At 56.7% G+C, this 14,363-nt stretch overlaps 1 protein-coding gene across 4 annotated transcripts; it reads left to right on the top strand.

Moving 5' to 3' along the window:
- On the top strand, window positions 1-13,942 carry PGAP3 (post-GPI attachment to proteins phospholipase 3). 4 transcript variants are annotated; one of them, XM_032617628.1, is made up of 9 exons: window positions 143-232; window positions 778-826; window positions 1,467-1,564; window positions 2,363-2,515; window positions 10,327-10,389; window positions 11,084-11,145; window positions 11,461-11,597; window positions 11,872-12,076; window positions 12,226-13,935. In XM_032617628.1, the coding sequence occupies exons 2-9, from the start codon at window positions 778-780 to the stop codon at window positions 12,287-12,289; spliced, it is 831 nt and encodes a 276-aa protein (XP_032473519.1). In that variant the 5' UTR covers window positions 143-232; the 3' UTR covers window positions 12,290-13,935. The 4 variants fall into 4 exon arrangements, with proteins under 4 accessions (XP_032473522.1, XP_032473518.1, XP_032473519.1 ...); XM_032617630.1 differs by lacking the exon at window positions 143-232 and adding an exon at window positions 302-344; XM_032617627.1 differs by lacking the exon at window positions 778-826 and having other exon boundaries at window positions 14-232; window positions 12,226-13,941.
- The last annotated feature ends 421 nt before the right edge of the window (window positions 13,943-14,363 follow it).

Here is a 14,363-nt window from a genome sequence, read left to right as displayed (position 1 = left end):
GGAAGTGAAGACTCCTAAGCTCCTCCGCCGGCGGAGGGCCAGGGTGAAGGGATGGCTGGGCGAACGGTGCGGCTGGTGCTGCTGGTTGGGGCAGCCGTGCTAGCAAGCGGCTCCCAGGGCGATCGCGAGCCGGTGTACCGCGACTGCGTGCTGCGGTGCGAGGAGCGGAACTGTTCGGGGGGCGCACTGAAGCACTTCCGCTCCCGCCAGCCAATCTACATGAGCCTAGCAGGTAAGCCCCACCCCGCGATAGGCCCCGCCCATTGGACTTGCCCTGCCCCTTTCGCCCCCGAAGACCGCTCTGCAATCTGTACCTTAGTTCCTCCCCCGGGTCCCTTGAGAGTGTGAGTGAGTGGAACCCCGGAGTGATTATAGTCTGTCAACCAGGAGCTTCATTTACTTTTTATTTAGTCAGTCAAATGGGCATTTACTACCTCCTGGGTACAAAGACCTGGAAGGACACTGAAATCAGACCAGGGTCCTGACTTCGGGGCTCACAGTCCCCAAGGGGACTTTAGCCTTCTCAAGTGCAAGGGAGAGGATGATTTGAGCCCCAAAGGACTCTTAGATTAAGTAATAGGGAGGAAGGAATCGTTTCTGGCTTTGAGGAGGTGGGGGCAGTGATTATCTTGGAACATTCGAGAGGAAGGGCTTCTGGATGGATGCATTAAATCTAGGCCTGTGGCCATAGTGGGCACTTACTTTGTGGCAGGTGTCAAAATAGTTATTTTTCACAACAACCCTTTGAGGTCAATTCTCTTAACCTGATTTTTGCAGATGGGGAGACTCAGAGAGGTTAAGTGTCCTGCCCAAAATCATACAGCCAGTAAGTGGTAAAGTGGAGTTTTTAGTTCTGGCCTGTTTGACTACATGTTTCTTCTCTTTACTATCCCTTTGCATACCAGACAGAAAGAACAGAGAGTGGAGGCCCTGGACAGATATGGACACATCCAGCAGCTTGGTTTACTCAGCGAGCAGCGTGCATGAAAAGGAGTAGTGGGAAATAAAGTTAGAAAGGGAATATGGGGCCTTAAAAGTCAGACTGAAGAATCTGGGCTTCATTTTCATAGATGGGGTGTAAAACGGCAAGGGTTTCTCCCTGGTGAGCGAGAGAAAATCCTGTGTTCAGGAAAGGCAAACGTAAACCCAGGTATCCACAGATGAGTCCATCAGATGCCAAAGTCTCCGTCTTGGGTGAAAGGAAAAGAGAAGAAGCATCTCCACTTGCTCACTGTACACTCCTACCCACTAAAACACACACACACACGCACACACATGCCTTTCCCTTATGTATATTTTACACCATCTCTCATCCATCCAGGCGGGAAGCTAGAATTTTCCGATTTCTTCTGGTTCTCTCCAACCTGCAGGACCTCTTGGCCTGTGTTTGAGTTTGGGCCCCATTCGAGCTCTCTCTGTGCCTCCCTATGCTGGGGAGTTCACCAGGCCATATTTATCTGTTTCAGGCTGGACCTGTCAGGATGACTGTAAGTATGAGTGTATGTGGGTCACCGTTGGCCTCTACCTCCAGGAAGGTCACAAAGTGCCTCAGTTTCATGGCAAGGTGAGTTGGAGGGTCAGGGTTAGGTAGATGACGGGAGTAAGATGCCTCTAGTTGGACCACGCTGTCCAAGCAGGCCAGGGTGTGGGGTGATGAGTGTGTGTTTGGGCAGGTACCTGTTTTCTCAAAACATGCTGGTTATCATCAGATGGGAACAATGTGTCCTGCCTCTGGATTTGAGGTAACAGGATCTGGGAGGCTTTGGAGTCTCCCCAGGGAGTGGTCCTGGGCTGTTTAGGGTGGTTGAGATGCCCACCTTGCTACAAAGACAAATTCCCTGAGCATCCCCCTGGCACACTTTCTGTTGCTTCTTCAGTAGGAGTCTGGATTAAAATAATAATACCCCCTCAGATTGCCCAGCGAGACACAGCTTGCTGATGCCTTTTGATCCAATATGATCCTGTTCTAGAGTGTTGAGGTTGGCAAGAATTATTCTCCCCAGTTTGTCACAGAGTAAGCTGAGGCTCAGAGGGCTGTGGTTAGTGGTAGAGGAGGGATTAGGACCTGTGTCTTCTAGATGGCAGGTCTGTGCTATTTCCACCAGGCCATACTGAGCCATCCACACTGCCCAGCCTGGTCTTCCCAGTGCTGTGAGTGCTGGCCAGGATAGAGGGATAACGCTCAGCCAGGGACTGCAGGGGAGCTTGTTGATCTGAAGAGGGACTGCCCCTGAGGCTTTGGCCAAGGTCCAGAGCTGCGGAGCCAGCCGGGGGCCTGGTGATGCAGCAGGTCAAGCAGAGGTAGGTTGGACCAACTGGGCATTGCTTGCTCCTCAGGCCCCTCCGTGTGTTCCTTTTTCAGTGGCCCTTCTTCCGGTTCCTGTGCTTCCAAGAACCAGCTTCTGCTGTGGCCTCTTTCCTCAATGGCCTGGCCAGCCTGGTTATGCTCTGTCGCTACCGCACCTCCGTGCCAGCCTCATCCCCTATGTACCCTACCTGCGTGGCCTTCGCTTGGGTAGGTAACCTGGCAGGATTCCTGCTCAACACCCTCACCCAGGAATGAGGAACTCTTAGATCCCCATTATCACCCACCTAGCTTCCCCTCTGTTTTCCAGGGTTAAAGTTGCAGCTATGGGATGGTCGAGCCTGGGGAGAACATGGAAGGTACTGAATCAGGCCTTCCCTTTCTAGCAGAGTCCTAGGTCAGGCTGTTTGAGAGAGTGGGAGAGAGGAAAGAAACATTGTTCTTGTCCTGAAGTAGGAAGCTGCTGAAACACCCAGCAGGGCAATTTACAAACACAGAAGGGAGATGGGTGGTAGGGAGCAAGCGGGGACCACAGGTCTTTCCAAGGACCCCTCTGGAAGGTTCAGAGCACTGTCAACCCCAGCTGAGGCCTGGAGGCAGTAGCAGCCACAGCACTCCATCTAGAGTTCAGTCTGGTCTTAGACCATCCCTGGAGAAGCTGAAATATGTTCCATCTGAGTATCCAGAGAGGGCTGTGAGCTTCACAGAATGGCTGGTCAGAAGAGCCAGCATCCAGAGCGTGGAGCTGTGTGAGAAGCAGGGACTGTGGGGCAGGGGCCACAGCAACCTTGGGGGGAGGGTGTGGGAGGAGGAGGTGGCAGTGGATGTCTCTAGACCAGAGCTACCACTGGAAGCCTCAGGGAAACAGCCCACCCTCACTCACCTTCCGCCATCAAAGCAGCCTCTTGTTCATATATCGAGCGCCTGCTCTGTGCCAGGCACTTTGTTGGGTGCAGGAGATCCACAAGGATATAAAAACAGACGGGTCCCTGCCCTCTGGTACTAATCACATAAGCACACGATTGAAGGTAAAAGGACAGCTGTGAACAAGTGCAGTGGAGGATAGATTGTGTGCTGCTGTCGGGTGTGTGTGATGGGGTCTAGACCAGTACAGGGCAATCCAGGGAAGCCTTCCCTGAGGAAGGGGTGTGTGAGGTCAAATCAGAATGATGAGTGAATGTGCACTGGCAGGACAGACTGCAGGTTATATGAGGACCTGAAAGGCCAGGAGACCGACCAGGCAGGCAGCTGGGAGGGGGTGTGAGGCGGGTGGGCAGGTGGGCAGCAGGTGGAACCTGGGCATGGATGGGGATGGAGAGCCTGGAAGGCACAGTAACACTTTAGATCTCGCCGGTCAAAGCCTCATGAAGCAATGAGGGTTGGAGAGAAGGGGCTTCGTGAATAATCTGCTATTCTGGCTACTGTGTAGAGACCAGGCTGGAGCGGGCAGGAGTGGATGCGGGGCCTAGTTGGTAATTTTAGCATAGGGCACAGTAGTGAGACAAGAGAGGTGGCCTGGGTCTTGGGAAGGAAGGTATTAAAGAGAAGTATGTTTGAGCTATGTTTTGGAGGTGACATTAAAATTTTTTAAATGTATTTATTTTACAAACAACTACATAGCTGTTACTGTGTGCCAGGCACCGTTCTAAGCGTTTTATAAATGTTAACCTTGTTAATACCATAACAAGTTTATGAGGTAGGTAGTATTATTGTCCCCAGTTTACAGATGAGGAAACCAAGGACTGGAAAGGTTAAGTAATCTGCCCCGGAGCCGGGGTTTGAATCTAGGCATCTGGCTCCAGAGTCTACACTCTTACCTTCTTGGCTGTGTGGATAACCTAAGATGGGAAGAGAGGAATCAAGGATGACCCCTGTGCTTCTGCTTAGGAGACAGTGATAGAAACTGTGGATGCGGTCACCAGGGGGGAACCTGGTGAGAAGAGAAGGGGTCTAGGATGGAGCCTCGAGGAACCCGAAAACTTAATGGCTGAATAGAGGAGGATGAGTCAGCAACAGAGACAGAAGGAGTGGCCAGAGGGGGAGGTGGAAAATGATCCATCGTGTGCTTGGGGGAGCCCTGGGACAAGGACAGGAAGGAGAGAGTAGGCCATACTCCTGAATTCTGCTTCAGTCAAATAAAATGAGACTGAAGGCCGCCCCTAGATCTGGCGACCCTGAGATCTCTGAGGACCTCGGGGAAACTGATAGTGTTGGGGTGCTGGAAGTCCAGGCCAAACCTCAGACTTGAGGGATGGGGATCGGAAGCAGGGCAGCAAGGAGGCTGCTGAGCCTCTGGGTGATGTAGCTCCTCCCTAACACTTCCCATTCATTAGACGTTAATAATTTTTATCAGTTATGGAACACAGATTACGTGACGGGCATGGTCCTCAGTTCTGTACATACATTTTCTCACTTAATCCTTGTAATACCACTGTGAGCTTTGTGGAAGGCTCAGAGGGGGGAAAACCTGCCCCAAGTTAACAGCTAACAGGGTAGTGAATAGTGAAGACAGGCTGGCACCCAGGGCTGTCTGGCTCCAGGGCCTGAGCACCTAGTCCCCTCTCTGGGCTCTCTCCACGTGCTGTGCGAATGCTTATGGAGCATCTGCCGTGGGTGGAGAAAGAGGTTAGCACCTGTGGTAGCTGAAGTCCCCGCCCCAAGGAGCTAAGCCAAGTGGGAGTCCAGGTCCTGCCAATCTGGGCGGCAGGATGGAGGCAGAGGTGAGGAGGGCTCAGGGAGAGAGCTCTGGGAGCTGTGAGGTGGGGAGATCATATCGTCTGGGGGAGAAGTCTTTCAGGGAAGCCCAGAGAGGAGGGAGAGGCTTCATCCGGGATTCGTAGGCCTGGTCAGGCTTAGATGTGTGCACATGGAAGGAGAGGAGGTTAGATTCCAGCCTTCCAGGCTGGGGGCACAGCAGGAGCAAAGGTGCAGAAGCTGGTCGTGTGGGGCCTGGACAGGCAACCTTGGGAAGGTCAGCCTGACCACAGCGTGGCTGGGTGAAAGGGAGTCGAAGGGGGGTAAGATGAAACAGAGAGGGCCCCAAGTGCCAGGCTGAGAGGCAAGGACTCTTGTGTAGGCAAGGGCCTGGCATCAGCCCCAGCCTGTCACAGGCATGGGTGGGGATAGAGCCACCACTTCCTGTTTTAGGCCTCACACAGAGAAGGGAATTTGGTCCTGGCCAAGAAAGCAGGAAGGGTGGGGAAACTGAGGACAGTACACCCGTCCCCTTTCCCTTGGGGTTCTTCCAGGGACACTGCTGCCTGGCTCACCGCTTTACCGCCCCCTCGCCCCTGCCCCTGTTAGCACAGGACAGCCCCGCCTGATCTCTCCGAACTAAACCTCAGAGCCTCCCTGGGTGGACGTGCTGGTCTGAGGGTCCCAGCGTTTGTCTTCACGACACGCGCCAGAGGCCAGTGGTCACTTTACAGCTCTTGCCTTGATCTCCCTGTTTCCTTGGGTCTTTCATCTCACTGGCATGTGCCACTCAGCATCCTTCTTCGTGAGGATCATACCTCCCAGGTGTGCCCTGCAGTCCAGCGTGGCCAAGGACCCTTAGGGACAGATCAGGAGATGTTAGGTTGAGAGGGGACAGATACCTGGGGCCTGTGTCACAGGGCGCCCTATGGGATGTGGTGTCCTGGGACATGGGACCCCCTTCACGCCACCAATAGGCCCTTGAGGGACAGAGTCTCAGTGCCCACCACTCCCTTTGATGAATCCAGTTTGGATTTTACACTTGATCTTCAGTTCCTGTGTAATGTTTGCAAGCGCGAAGGATCCCAAGCTCTGTGGAGGGTGTGGCAGTGGACTTTGTCGTGGGCTGGGTTTTCTGGAACAAGTGGGGCTCCTGATTTCTGGTGGGGTGGGGTGGCAAGACCCCCCCCACCTGCTCCAGCTTAGGTCTCGGGGAGGGGAGTGGGTCTCAGTCTTTGTTCTCCGGGAATTAGCAGAGCTAATGAAGCTTTGCACAAGAATTCAACCCCTGCCTTGGCATTTAGACCTGGACTTAGGCTGGGCAGCAGCCAGGCTTTGGAGGAGCCTCCAAACTCTGCCCTCCACAGACCTTGACTTCGTGGAATCAGGGGCCCCTGCTCTCTGCCAAAGCTGCCAGGCCAGACCCGTGCTCTGCCCTTCGTCCAACAAGGAAAGGCCCTCAGGGGTAGAGGTGCGGCTGAGGGTGCCGGGAAATCCCAGACTGCCCCTGCAGGATGATTCAGGGAGGTGGGCACTAACTGTACCCTACCTCTGCTGAGGGAACTGTGAGAAGAGACAGGGAAGCCCACAGCAGAATGGTGGCTAGACTTCAGGAAGGACCTTCCCTACGGTCAGACAAGAGCCAATGGAACAGGCAATGGCAAGAAATCAAGGGATTTTTTTTTTTTTTTGCGGTACGTGGGCCTCTCACTGCTGCGGCCTCTCCCGCCGCGGAGCACAGGCTCCGGACGCGCAGGCTCAGCGGCCATGGCTCACGGGCCCAGCCGCTCTGCGGCATGTGGGATCTTGCCGGACCGGGGCACGAACCCGCGTCCCCTGCATCGGCAGGCGGAGTCCCAACCACTGTGCCACCAGGGAAGCCCAAGGGATCCTTTTTGATGGTGGAAAAAAGCCCCCCTTCTCTAGTCTCCATCCACTTCTTGCCCATTCCTTTCTCAGGAGTGAACTGGGGCCGGCTTGCCCTGCCTGAGGCCTCTGGGGGGGCCCAGGATGGCAGCAGGCATCATATTTAACATTCTGCCTCCCCCACTTCTGAGACACCGAGCTATTTAAAGACCCACTTGTCCCCACCTCAGTGGTGTCAATGACAGCCCCGAGCACTGGGGCTTAGTACTGGGGTCGAATTCCTGACAGATCTGGCTCACTTGGCATCCAACCAGTTTCACGGCTGTGATATTTTTGTCTCAGTTTTCCTATTTTCCAACAGACTGAAACAGCCTCCTGCTCTCCCTCTGCCCAGCCTTCCTTGTCCCCCACCAGTTCCACCCTCGTTGGCAACCTGCCTCGCCTCCCCCTTTCCTCAGTGTTTACACAAAGTTCTTGGCGTCCATCGCCCTCCTGGCCTGTCTGATTGACCAGTTATCCCCCCGGCCCCCTCATTCTACTCAGGCTTGGCTGAGGAGTCTGGGAGCAGCCGTACACTTGGGCTGTCCCTTCCTTCCACGGTCCTCTGTCCCTTCGCTTGAGTCTTGATGACAAACTCAAGTGAAGAGAAGTAGCATCTCTTCGGTGCATCCTGGTGGGGTAGTGGCTCAGGGGCAGGGAGGAGGGGCCTCTTCCTACAGCTGAGGCATCTGCGTTCTGGAATCAAGAGACCCTGGGGCCCTGTGGTTTGCCCTGGAACATTGTGACCTTTGCGGGGGTTGGGGGGGTGTCAGATGAAGGGAAGTGTTAGGGGGTCAGTCGCTGGACATGATGAAGGAAACTGACATTTCTGGGTCACCTAGCGTGTGCCAGGCCACAGTAACAGCCACCACTTACTGAATGGCTTCTTTGCGCCCCGTATTTTGCAGACATCGTCCTCACAGCCCTCTTACGCAGTGGATGCTATTATGAACCCCGTTTTGTAGGTGAGGCAGCTGAGGCTCAGAGAAGCTGTTATTTGTTCAAGATCACACAGCTCTTCAGGGGCCGAGGCAGAACTTGAACCCAGAGTCCATCTCCTTATGGAGGCTGCAGACATCCTGCCCCCAGCCTGGAACTATGGGATGAGCCTAGGCAGTTGTGGGGAGACCACCCCTTCTTGGCCTAGACCTCCCTGGCCGGCAGGGAGAATGGGAGGCAGACTTGGGCTCTTTGGCCTCAAGTCTGTGAAATGGTGTGAGGATCCCACACTGGTCCACTAGGTGGGGAGAAGTAACTCCTAACGTTTAACCCTGTTCCTGGGCGCTGTGCTGTACACTGTACTTGTATTGCTCATTAAATCCTTAGCGATACTATGATTATTCCCATTTTACAGATGAGAAAACTGAGGCACAGCAAGGCTAAATAACTTGCCCAAGGGCACACAGGAAATGCAGAGGCAGGATTTGAACCCTGGCAGTCTGGCCCTAGGGCCTGCATTGTTAATGACACTATCTCCCAAATCTGTGGAGAGGGTCAGAAGAGGAGCCCCCCATAATGGGAAACTCCCCAGGGGAGAGGGGACTTTTCAGGGGTGCAGAGTCCAGGCTTCAGGTGGGTCTCTGTAAGTGGAAGGCCCCCTGGGGAGGCAGTTGGACAGGGAACCAAGCCGCCCCCAGCCCCATCCCATAGAGCTAAGCCCTAGCCCTGTGCATCCCCCCCAACCCCCAGCCACCACTTAGTTCAGTCCTCCTGTCACCTCCCCCTTCCTGCCATGGGTGACAAGGAGGCCTGGCTGGCCGCCATTCCCTGCTGCCTTCCCCACCACCTCCCCCTCACGTTGGCTCCAGGGCTACTCTTCCCCAAGGGTGTCCCTGTTCCTCGCCTGCCCAGGAGACCTGGCCCATGTGATCGCCTGGGCCCTGTCTCCAGCCCCGGGCCTGCTTCTCTCCCCACGCTGACCCTGAGTACCACAGACTCTGCAGAAGCAGAGTCTGAGAAACGACTCTGCTCTGGAAAACGACCCGTTTTCCAGCCTCCGGACCGTGCCTCCATTGCTGTCTCTGGGGAAGGGGTAGCACCAGGGATGGGACAGGATGGCTGTCCTCAAAGGAGGAAGCAGCCTGACCTGGACTGATCACCTGACATCAGGGCTGGAAAGGGGACAAAGGATCACTTTGACCAGCCCCTGATTTGTCCCAGGGGGAAGCTCGGGCCCAGAAGGACAAAGCCTGTGCCCAGGTCATGAGAAGCGTAAGCAGCGAGAGTTAGCCCTGGACCCAGGCCGGACAGGCTTACACTGGATCCCCGAGCCTCCAGAGACTTCCAGCTTTGGCCTCCACCCCATTGCTCTTCCCGTTTCCTCATAAGCCCCCTCGAGCCTGCATTAGGGAACTCATCCTACCCTCTGACCTTCCTGCTGCATACCGGCTGGAGAGTGGCTTTTTACCCTGCTCCCTCTGTCCCCTGCCTGGCCAGTTTTCCTGGTATACTGGACCCCACTGAGCAGCTCCAGGCCTTTACCCATCTCTGGCAGGCCTGTACCACCCTAGTGCATCCGTCCCCACCTCCTGGGCGTTCCAGGCCAGACCTTGGCTGTTTCTCCCTTTGGCTGGTTTCCCAGCCCTCCAGTGTGTGTATCTCCACCCCAGCCCATCCTTCTTTCAGTACGTTGGGCTTCTGCTGTGGACACAGCAGTCCCTGAAAAAAATGTCAGCACCAGCTCCCACAAGAGGCAGGCCTCATTTGCAAGATGATCTGTGCACCCTCCTCGCAGTTAATTTCCAGGAGAAAGGCCTCCAGCGTTCCCTTGGGCCCTTGCCCACCGCTGCCCCTCCAGTCCTGCTCCTCTACTCCTCCCAGAGCTTGGAGCAGCAGCCACTGGCCTGGGCCTGGAGGGTTGGGCCGGCCCAGCCGGGAGGAGGTTGGGCTCCGTTGGCCAGGCTCCTCCTCAGAGACTTGGCCCCAGCGGGACCTACTTGATCTCCCTCCCTTGCTTGCTTGCTCTGGACACACCCCAAGCTGGCTCGAGCCCCTCCACCCCACCCACTTCATTCCCGCCACCAGAGGCTGAGGTCACTGGCTCACCTGGCCCGGGTGGGGCTGTCATCATCACCTGCCAGTTGGGGGAGGAGGTGAGGTTCCCCGGGGGCTGTTGTCTTAGCCACTGAGTAACCAGGGAACTTGACTCTGCTGGAACTGGTTCCCAGGCCAGGCCGGAACTTGTGGCGGCTGCAGCCCCCGTGGCCTTGGGGGTTCAGGGTGGTGGGAAGCTGAGCCTGACGGCCCCGGGCTGGGTGGGGGTGGAGGGACACGGGTTTGTCCAGTCCATGGGCTCCAGGGCCCAGGGGAAGCATGTTTCTCAGCTCTGTAGATCCCTTTCCCCAAAGTGAGATGGATGTGAGCCCTCTGGGGGGTCTTCCCCACCTTGGGGCACCACACTCACCAGCCACTTCCCTCCTCAGGTCTCCCTCAATGCTTGGTTCTGGTCCACAGTCTTCCACACCAGGGACACCGACGTCACAGAGGTGAGCGCCCTCCCACTCCCGTTTCTGCTGGAGACAGTCCCCAGCGGAGCCAGGAGCGGTGGGGCAGAGCTGAGGAGCCAGGAGCGGTGGGGCAGAGCTGGCTCTTAGTTCTCTCTTAGTTCTCGTACTGACTCGGTTTGTGGAGCACTTGCTCTGTGCTGGGCGTTTTAAACCTATTCGTGCACTTGAGCCTCAGTTGACCCTTGGGAGGCAGGTGTGATTATTGGCTCTTCTTAACCGATGCGGCAGCTGAGCCTTGGATGGGGTGAAATCACTTGTCCAGCATCATGCAGCCAGTGAAGGGGTGCAGTCCAGACTTGAGCCCACAGCTGCTGAACTCCAGACCACACTCTGAATTCTGCCCATGCTCTTACGTTCTGGAGTCTTGGCGGGCACCCTCTACCAATACCTCTAAAGCCTCGCTGCTGAGCACACGTTTTTTAAAAAATTGTATGTGAATACAAGGGTCAGTCTATTGAATTCAGGCATAAAACAGCAATAGACAAAAGGAGCACGAGACGCGTCCCCACCAGCCGTAGGCCTAGGACTCCCACGTTAGACTCTGGCTGGGCCTCTGCCACCCCTCCCTGCCCCCACCCCTAGTGGGTCCCCCCTGGAGCCTGCCCTCCATGAAGCCTTGTCCACCACCTCTTGCCCACACACTGGTCCTTCATCGAGCTCTCCTTGTCCTCAGAAAATGGACTACTTCTGTGCCTCCACTGTCATCCTACACTCGGTCTATCTGTGCTGTGTCAGGTGAGCCCGCCTTGGCTGCTGTGGGAGCAAAATCGGACCCTGGGGGCAGAAAGGGGTCGCCAGTCTCTCCGCTGGGGGTGCTGTCCCAGGGCTTTCATCTCGCACGTGCATACGCTCCAGACAGCTCTGGATAGGGACTCTGTGGTGGGACCAGGGGCCCTGGCTCTTTCCAAGGAGGTTGGCAAAGGCCCCCAGGCATTGGAGGCTTGCCCTGCTAGCCTGTTTTGATGGGGGTGGGGGCAGTGGCTCCCCTACGCTGCTGCTGCTGCGGGGACGGGTCACCCTGCATCTGAGCGGCTCTGGGTGGCGGGGCAGGACCGTGGGGCTGCAGCGCCCGGCCGTGGCCAGTGCCTTCCGGGCCCTCCTTCTGCTAATGCTGACGGCGCACGTCTCCTACCTGAGCCTCGTCCGCTTCGACTATGGCTACAACCTGGCGGCCAATGTGGCTATCGGTGAGGTGGGACAGGGTCTCTGGGGGGGCTGGACCATCTGCAGAGCTGCTGGCTTGGGGTGGAGGTGGGCATTGGTGCTGTTCCCAGAGAAGGAGCTTCTAGAGAGACCCTTAGGGGGAGGGAAGGGAAAAGAATTGGGGGTGGGAGAGGGGGGAGGTTGGGAGGAGCCCCTGAGGGGGGCCCTGGGGTCACAGAGCATGGGGGCTAGGAGAGACTTTGGGAGGAGAGAAGGAGGTCGGGGAATGAGTCTCTCCCCGCCCCCATCCACACCCAGGCCTGGTGAACGCGGCGTGGTGGCTGACCTGGTGCCTGCGGAATCGGCAGCGGCTGCCCCATGTGCACAAGTGCATCGTGGTGGTCCTGCTGCTGCAGGGGCTGTCCCTGCTCGAGCTGCTAGACTTCCCGCCTCTCTTCTGGGTCCTGGATGCCCACGCCATCTGGCACGTCAGCACCATCCCTGTCCACGTCCTCTTCTTCAGGTGGGTACTCCTCCCTGCCCGTCCTTGCCTGCTTCTTAGAGGCCTCTGTGCACTGGTCACCCACTGCCCGCTCGCCTGCAACACCCCACCCTGCCCCCAGGGGACGCTCTCAGAGCTGTGCCTCAGTGGGCTCCTCCCTTGGCCCACAGCTTTCTGGAAGATGACAGCCTCTACCTGCTGAAGGAATCAGAGGCCAAGTTCAAACTGGACTGAAGGCCCTGGAAGCGGGTCTGCCCTCTTGGGGACTCTGTCCCTCCCTGCTGGCTCCCCTTCTTCCCCCCGTCCCCGCCCCAATCCTTGAGATGCCTTTTTTTCCTTTTAGCATCTTGTACTTGGACATGGAGGGTGTGGGACCAGAATCGTGTAACCTGCCCACCCCCTTGCTCACCCCCACACGGCCCTCACAGTTTTTGGCGTCAGTTCAGACCTGGCCTCATAACATCTGGGGCTGGAAAATGGGCAACCCCTCTGGTCCCTGGAGCTGAACAGGGCTGGAACTGTGTTCTTAGCTCCACCGAGAGGAGGGCTGCCTCTCCCTCCCTATCACCTTCCTCCTCCCATCCCCTCACTGCCTGGGTGGTTCCCAGAGCCATCTGTCTAGCTGGGAGACCAGGTACCACAGGCCTTTGGGGATACGGTGGGGTCCCCTTCTGTTACCCCCATGCCCTCCTCCGGGGCACCACTAGGTGGCACTAGATGCTTGCTCTTTGCCCAAGTTTCAAGGCAGGTCTCATTCTCCCCATGGGATCTAGAGGGACCAAGCTGTTGGGATTGGGGAGCAGCCTCACCCAGACTATTGTCCCAGTCAGACCCCCAGGAGGCCTCCCCACACTCCCTCTTCGGGGCCAGGACCCCAGAGAACCCAGGACAGGAATCCCTCTGGCCCCTGTGCTGCTCTTCTGGTTGGGAGCCCGCACGTGAGTGCGTAAGGGAGACCAAGTGTGTAGGTGACGGGCTGGTGGGCACGGGCCTGGGGTGTCTGGGATGCTGGGGGGGACAGTGTGTGTGAGCATTGGCTTTGTGCAGTGTGGAGAGCGGGGATGTATGTGAGTGGTTCTGAAGTGTGGTGTTGGGGGGAAGGCGGGTTAGTGTGGGTTAGGGGAACGTGTAGAGACTGAGTGGAGGTGCAGGGCAGTGTGAATGCCACACAGTGGGCGGGGGGGGATCAAATCATGTCCACAGCCATTTACTGAGCACCAACCCTATACACAGCCCCAGGCCAGGCAGAAAGCCAGGGTGTCCCCAAGATCTGGCAGGGGTAAGGGTGTCCAGGCTGCATGTGTGTATATGTGTTCCTTTCTTTTGCCGCCCTCTTTATGAACCTCATTGGGCTTCTGCACAACCCAAGATCTCCCCCAGAATCAGCCCCTTGGGAGGCAGAGGGAGGAAGAAAACTGGGGATCCTCCTTGCCTAGACATGGTTGGCCAGCCCCTACCCCAGTGTCCTGCCTGCTAAGCCCCTTTGCCACTGCCTGACCCAGGGGAGGGAGGGGGCAATCTGAGGGAGGAGGGGAGAAGGCTTTGGCTGGGTCTGGTTTCTGGTCTTCCCAGAGGCAGGCAGGGGCCGTGCTGTACTTACACCCTGGTAAAGGTGACCCCTGCCAGTTGCCAGCAGCCATAGCACATTCCTGCTCCACAAGGACAGAATATGGAGCTGCAGAAACTTTCCATCCGAAGGCAGTGTCTGTGACTGGAGCAAGGAGTCGGGGTTCTCTGCCCTCTTGCCTGTCCCTGGGGGTAAGGGCGCTGAGCTAAGACTCCAACCTCAGGGACTTGGGTGACCTGTAACTTCTTTTGATACTGAGAACTATTTTAAGGTAGGAGGGTGGCAAGGGACATTCTTAATAAACCAATTCTCAGACTCACCTACCCTTTTCTGGCTCATTCGTGTGAGTAGGGTGGGCTGGAGGGAAGAAGACAGAGCTGGCTGGAGGCAACAGGCAGATGGCGTCTCTACCTAGGCCCATGGGAGTGGGGATGGCAAGGACCAGATTCAGGGCAACAGCAGATCTTGATGGAGCTCCCGTCCCGCTTGTAGTGGGGGCTGGGAGAGGGAGCTGGTGCCTGTTCTTCCCCTCTGACTTCCCTTGGCCTTTGTGCCTGGGTTGTAGCACCACCGCCTGCAAGTTCTCCTAATTATCCCCCTTCACCTCCCCTTCTGGGCTCCGCTAAGCTCCTCTATTATTTATTTGTTCCTAACCTTTCTGAGCTTCACCTGCAAACAGGGTAACAGGACCTGCTGCCGAGGGTGAGGACTGAATGGACCTGGCAGGTGCCTGGCACACGG

Source organism: Phocoena sinus, chromosome 20 (assembly GCF_008692025.1).
Source record: "Phocoena sinus isolate mPhoSin1 chromosome 20, mPhoSin1.pri, whole genome shotgun sequence".
NCBI lineage: Eukaryota > Metazoa > Chordata > Mammalia > Artiodactyla > Phocoenidae > Phocoena > Phocoena sinus.
The sequence above is the reverse complement of the archived record's forward strand: the minus strand, read 5'-3'. Positions and strand labels throughout refer to the sequence as shown.

Bases quoted from the DNA above. Each gene is read 5' to 3' on its own strand.
- PGAP3 (XM_032617627.1), top strand. From the start codon at position 52: ATGGCTGGGCGAACGGTGCGGCTGGTGCTGCTGGTTGGGGCAGCCGTG. The intron at 233-1,466 runs GTAAGCCCCACC...TATCTGTTTCAG, and splicing joins AATCTACATGAGCCTAGCAG to GCTGGACCTGTCAGGATGAC. The intron at 1,565-2,362 runs GTGAGTTGGAGG...TTCCTTTTTCAG, and splicing joins TGCCTCAGTTTCATGGCAAG to TGGCCCTTCTTCCGGTTCCT.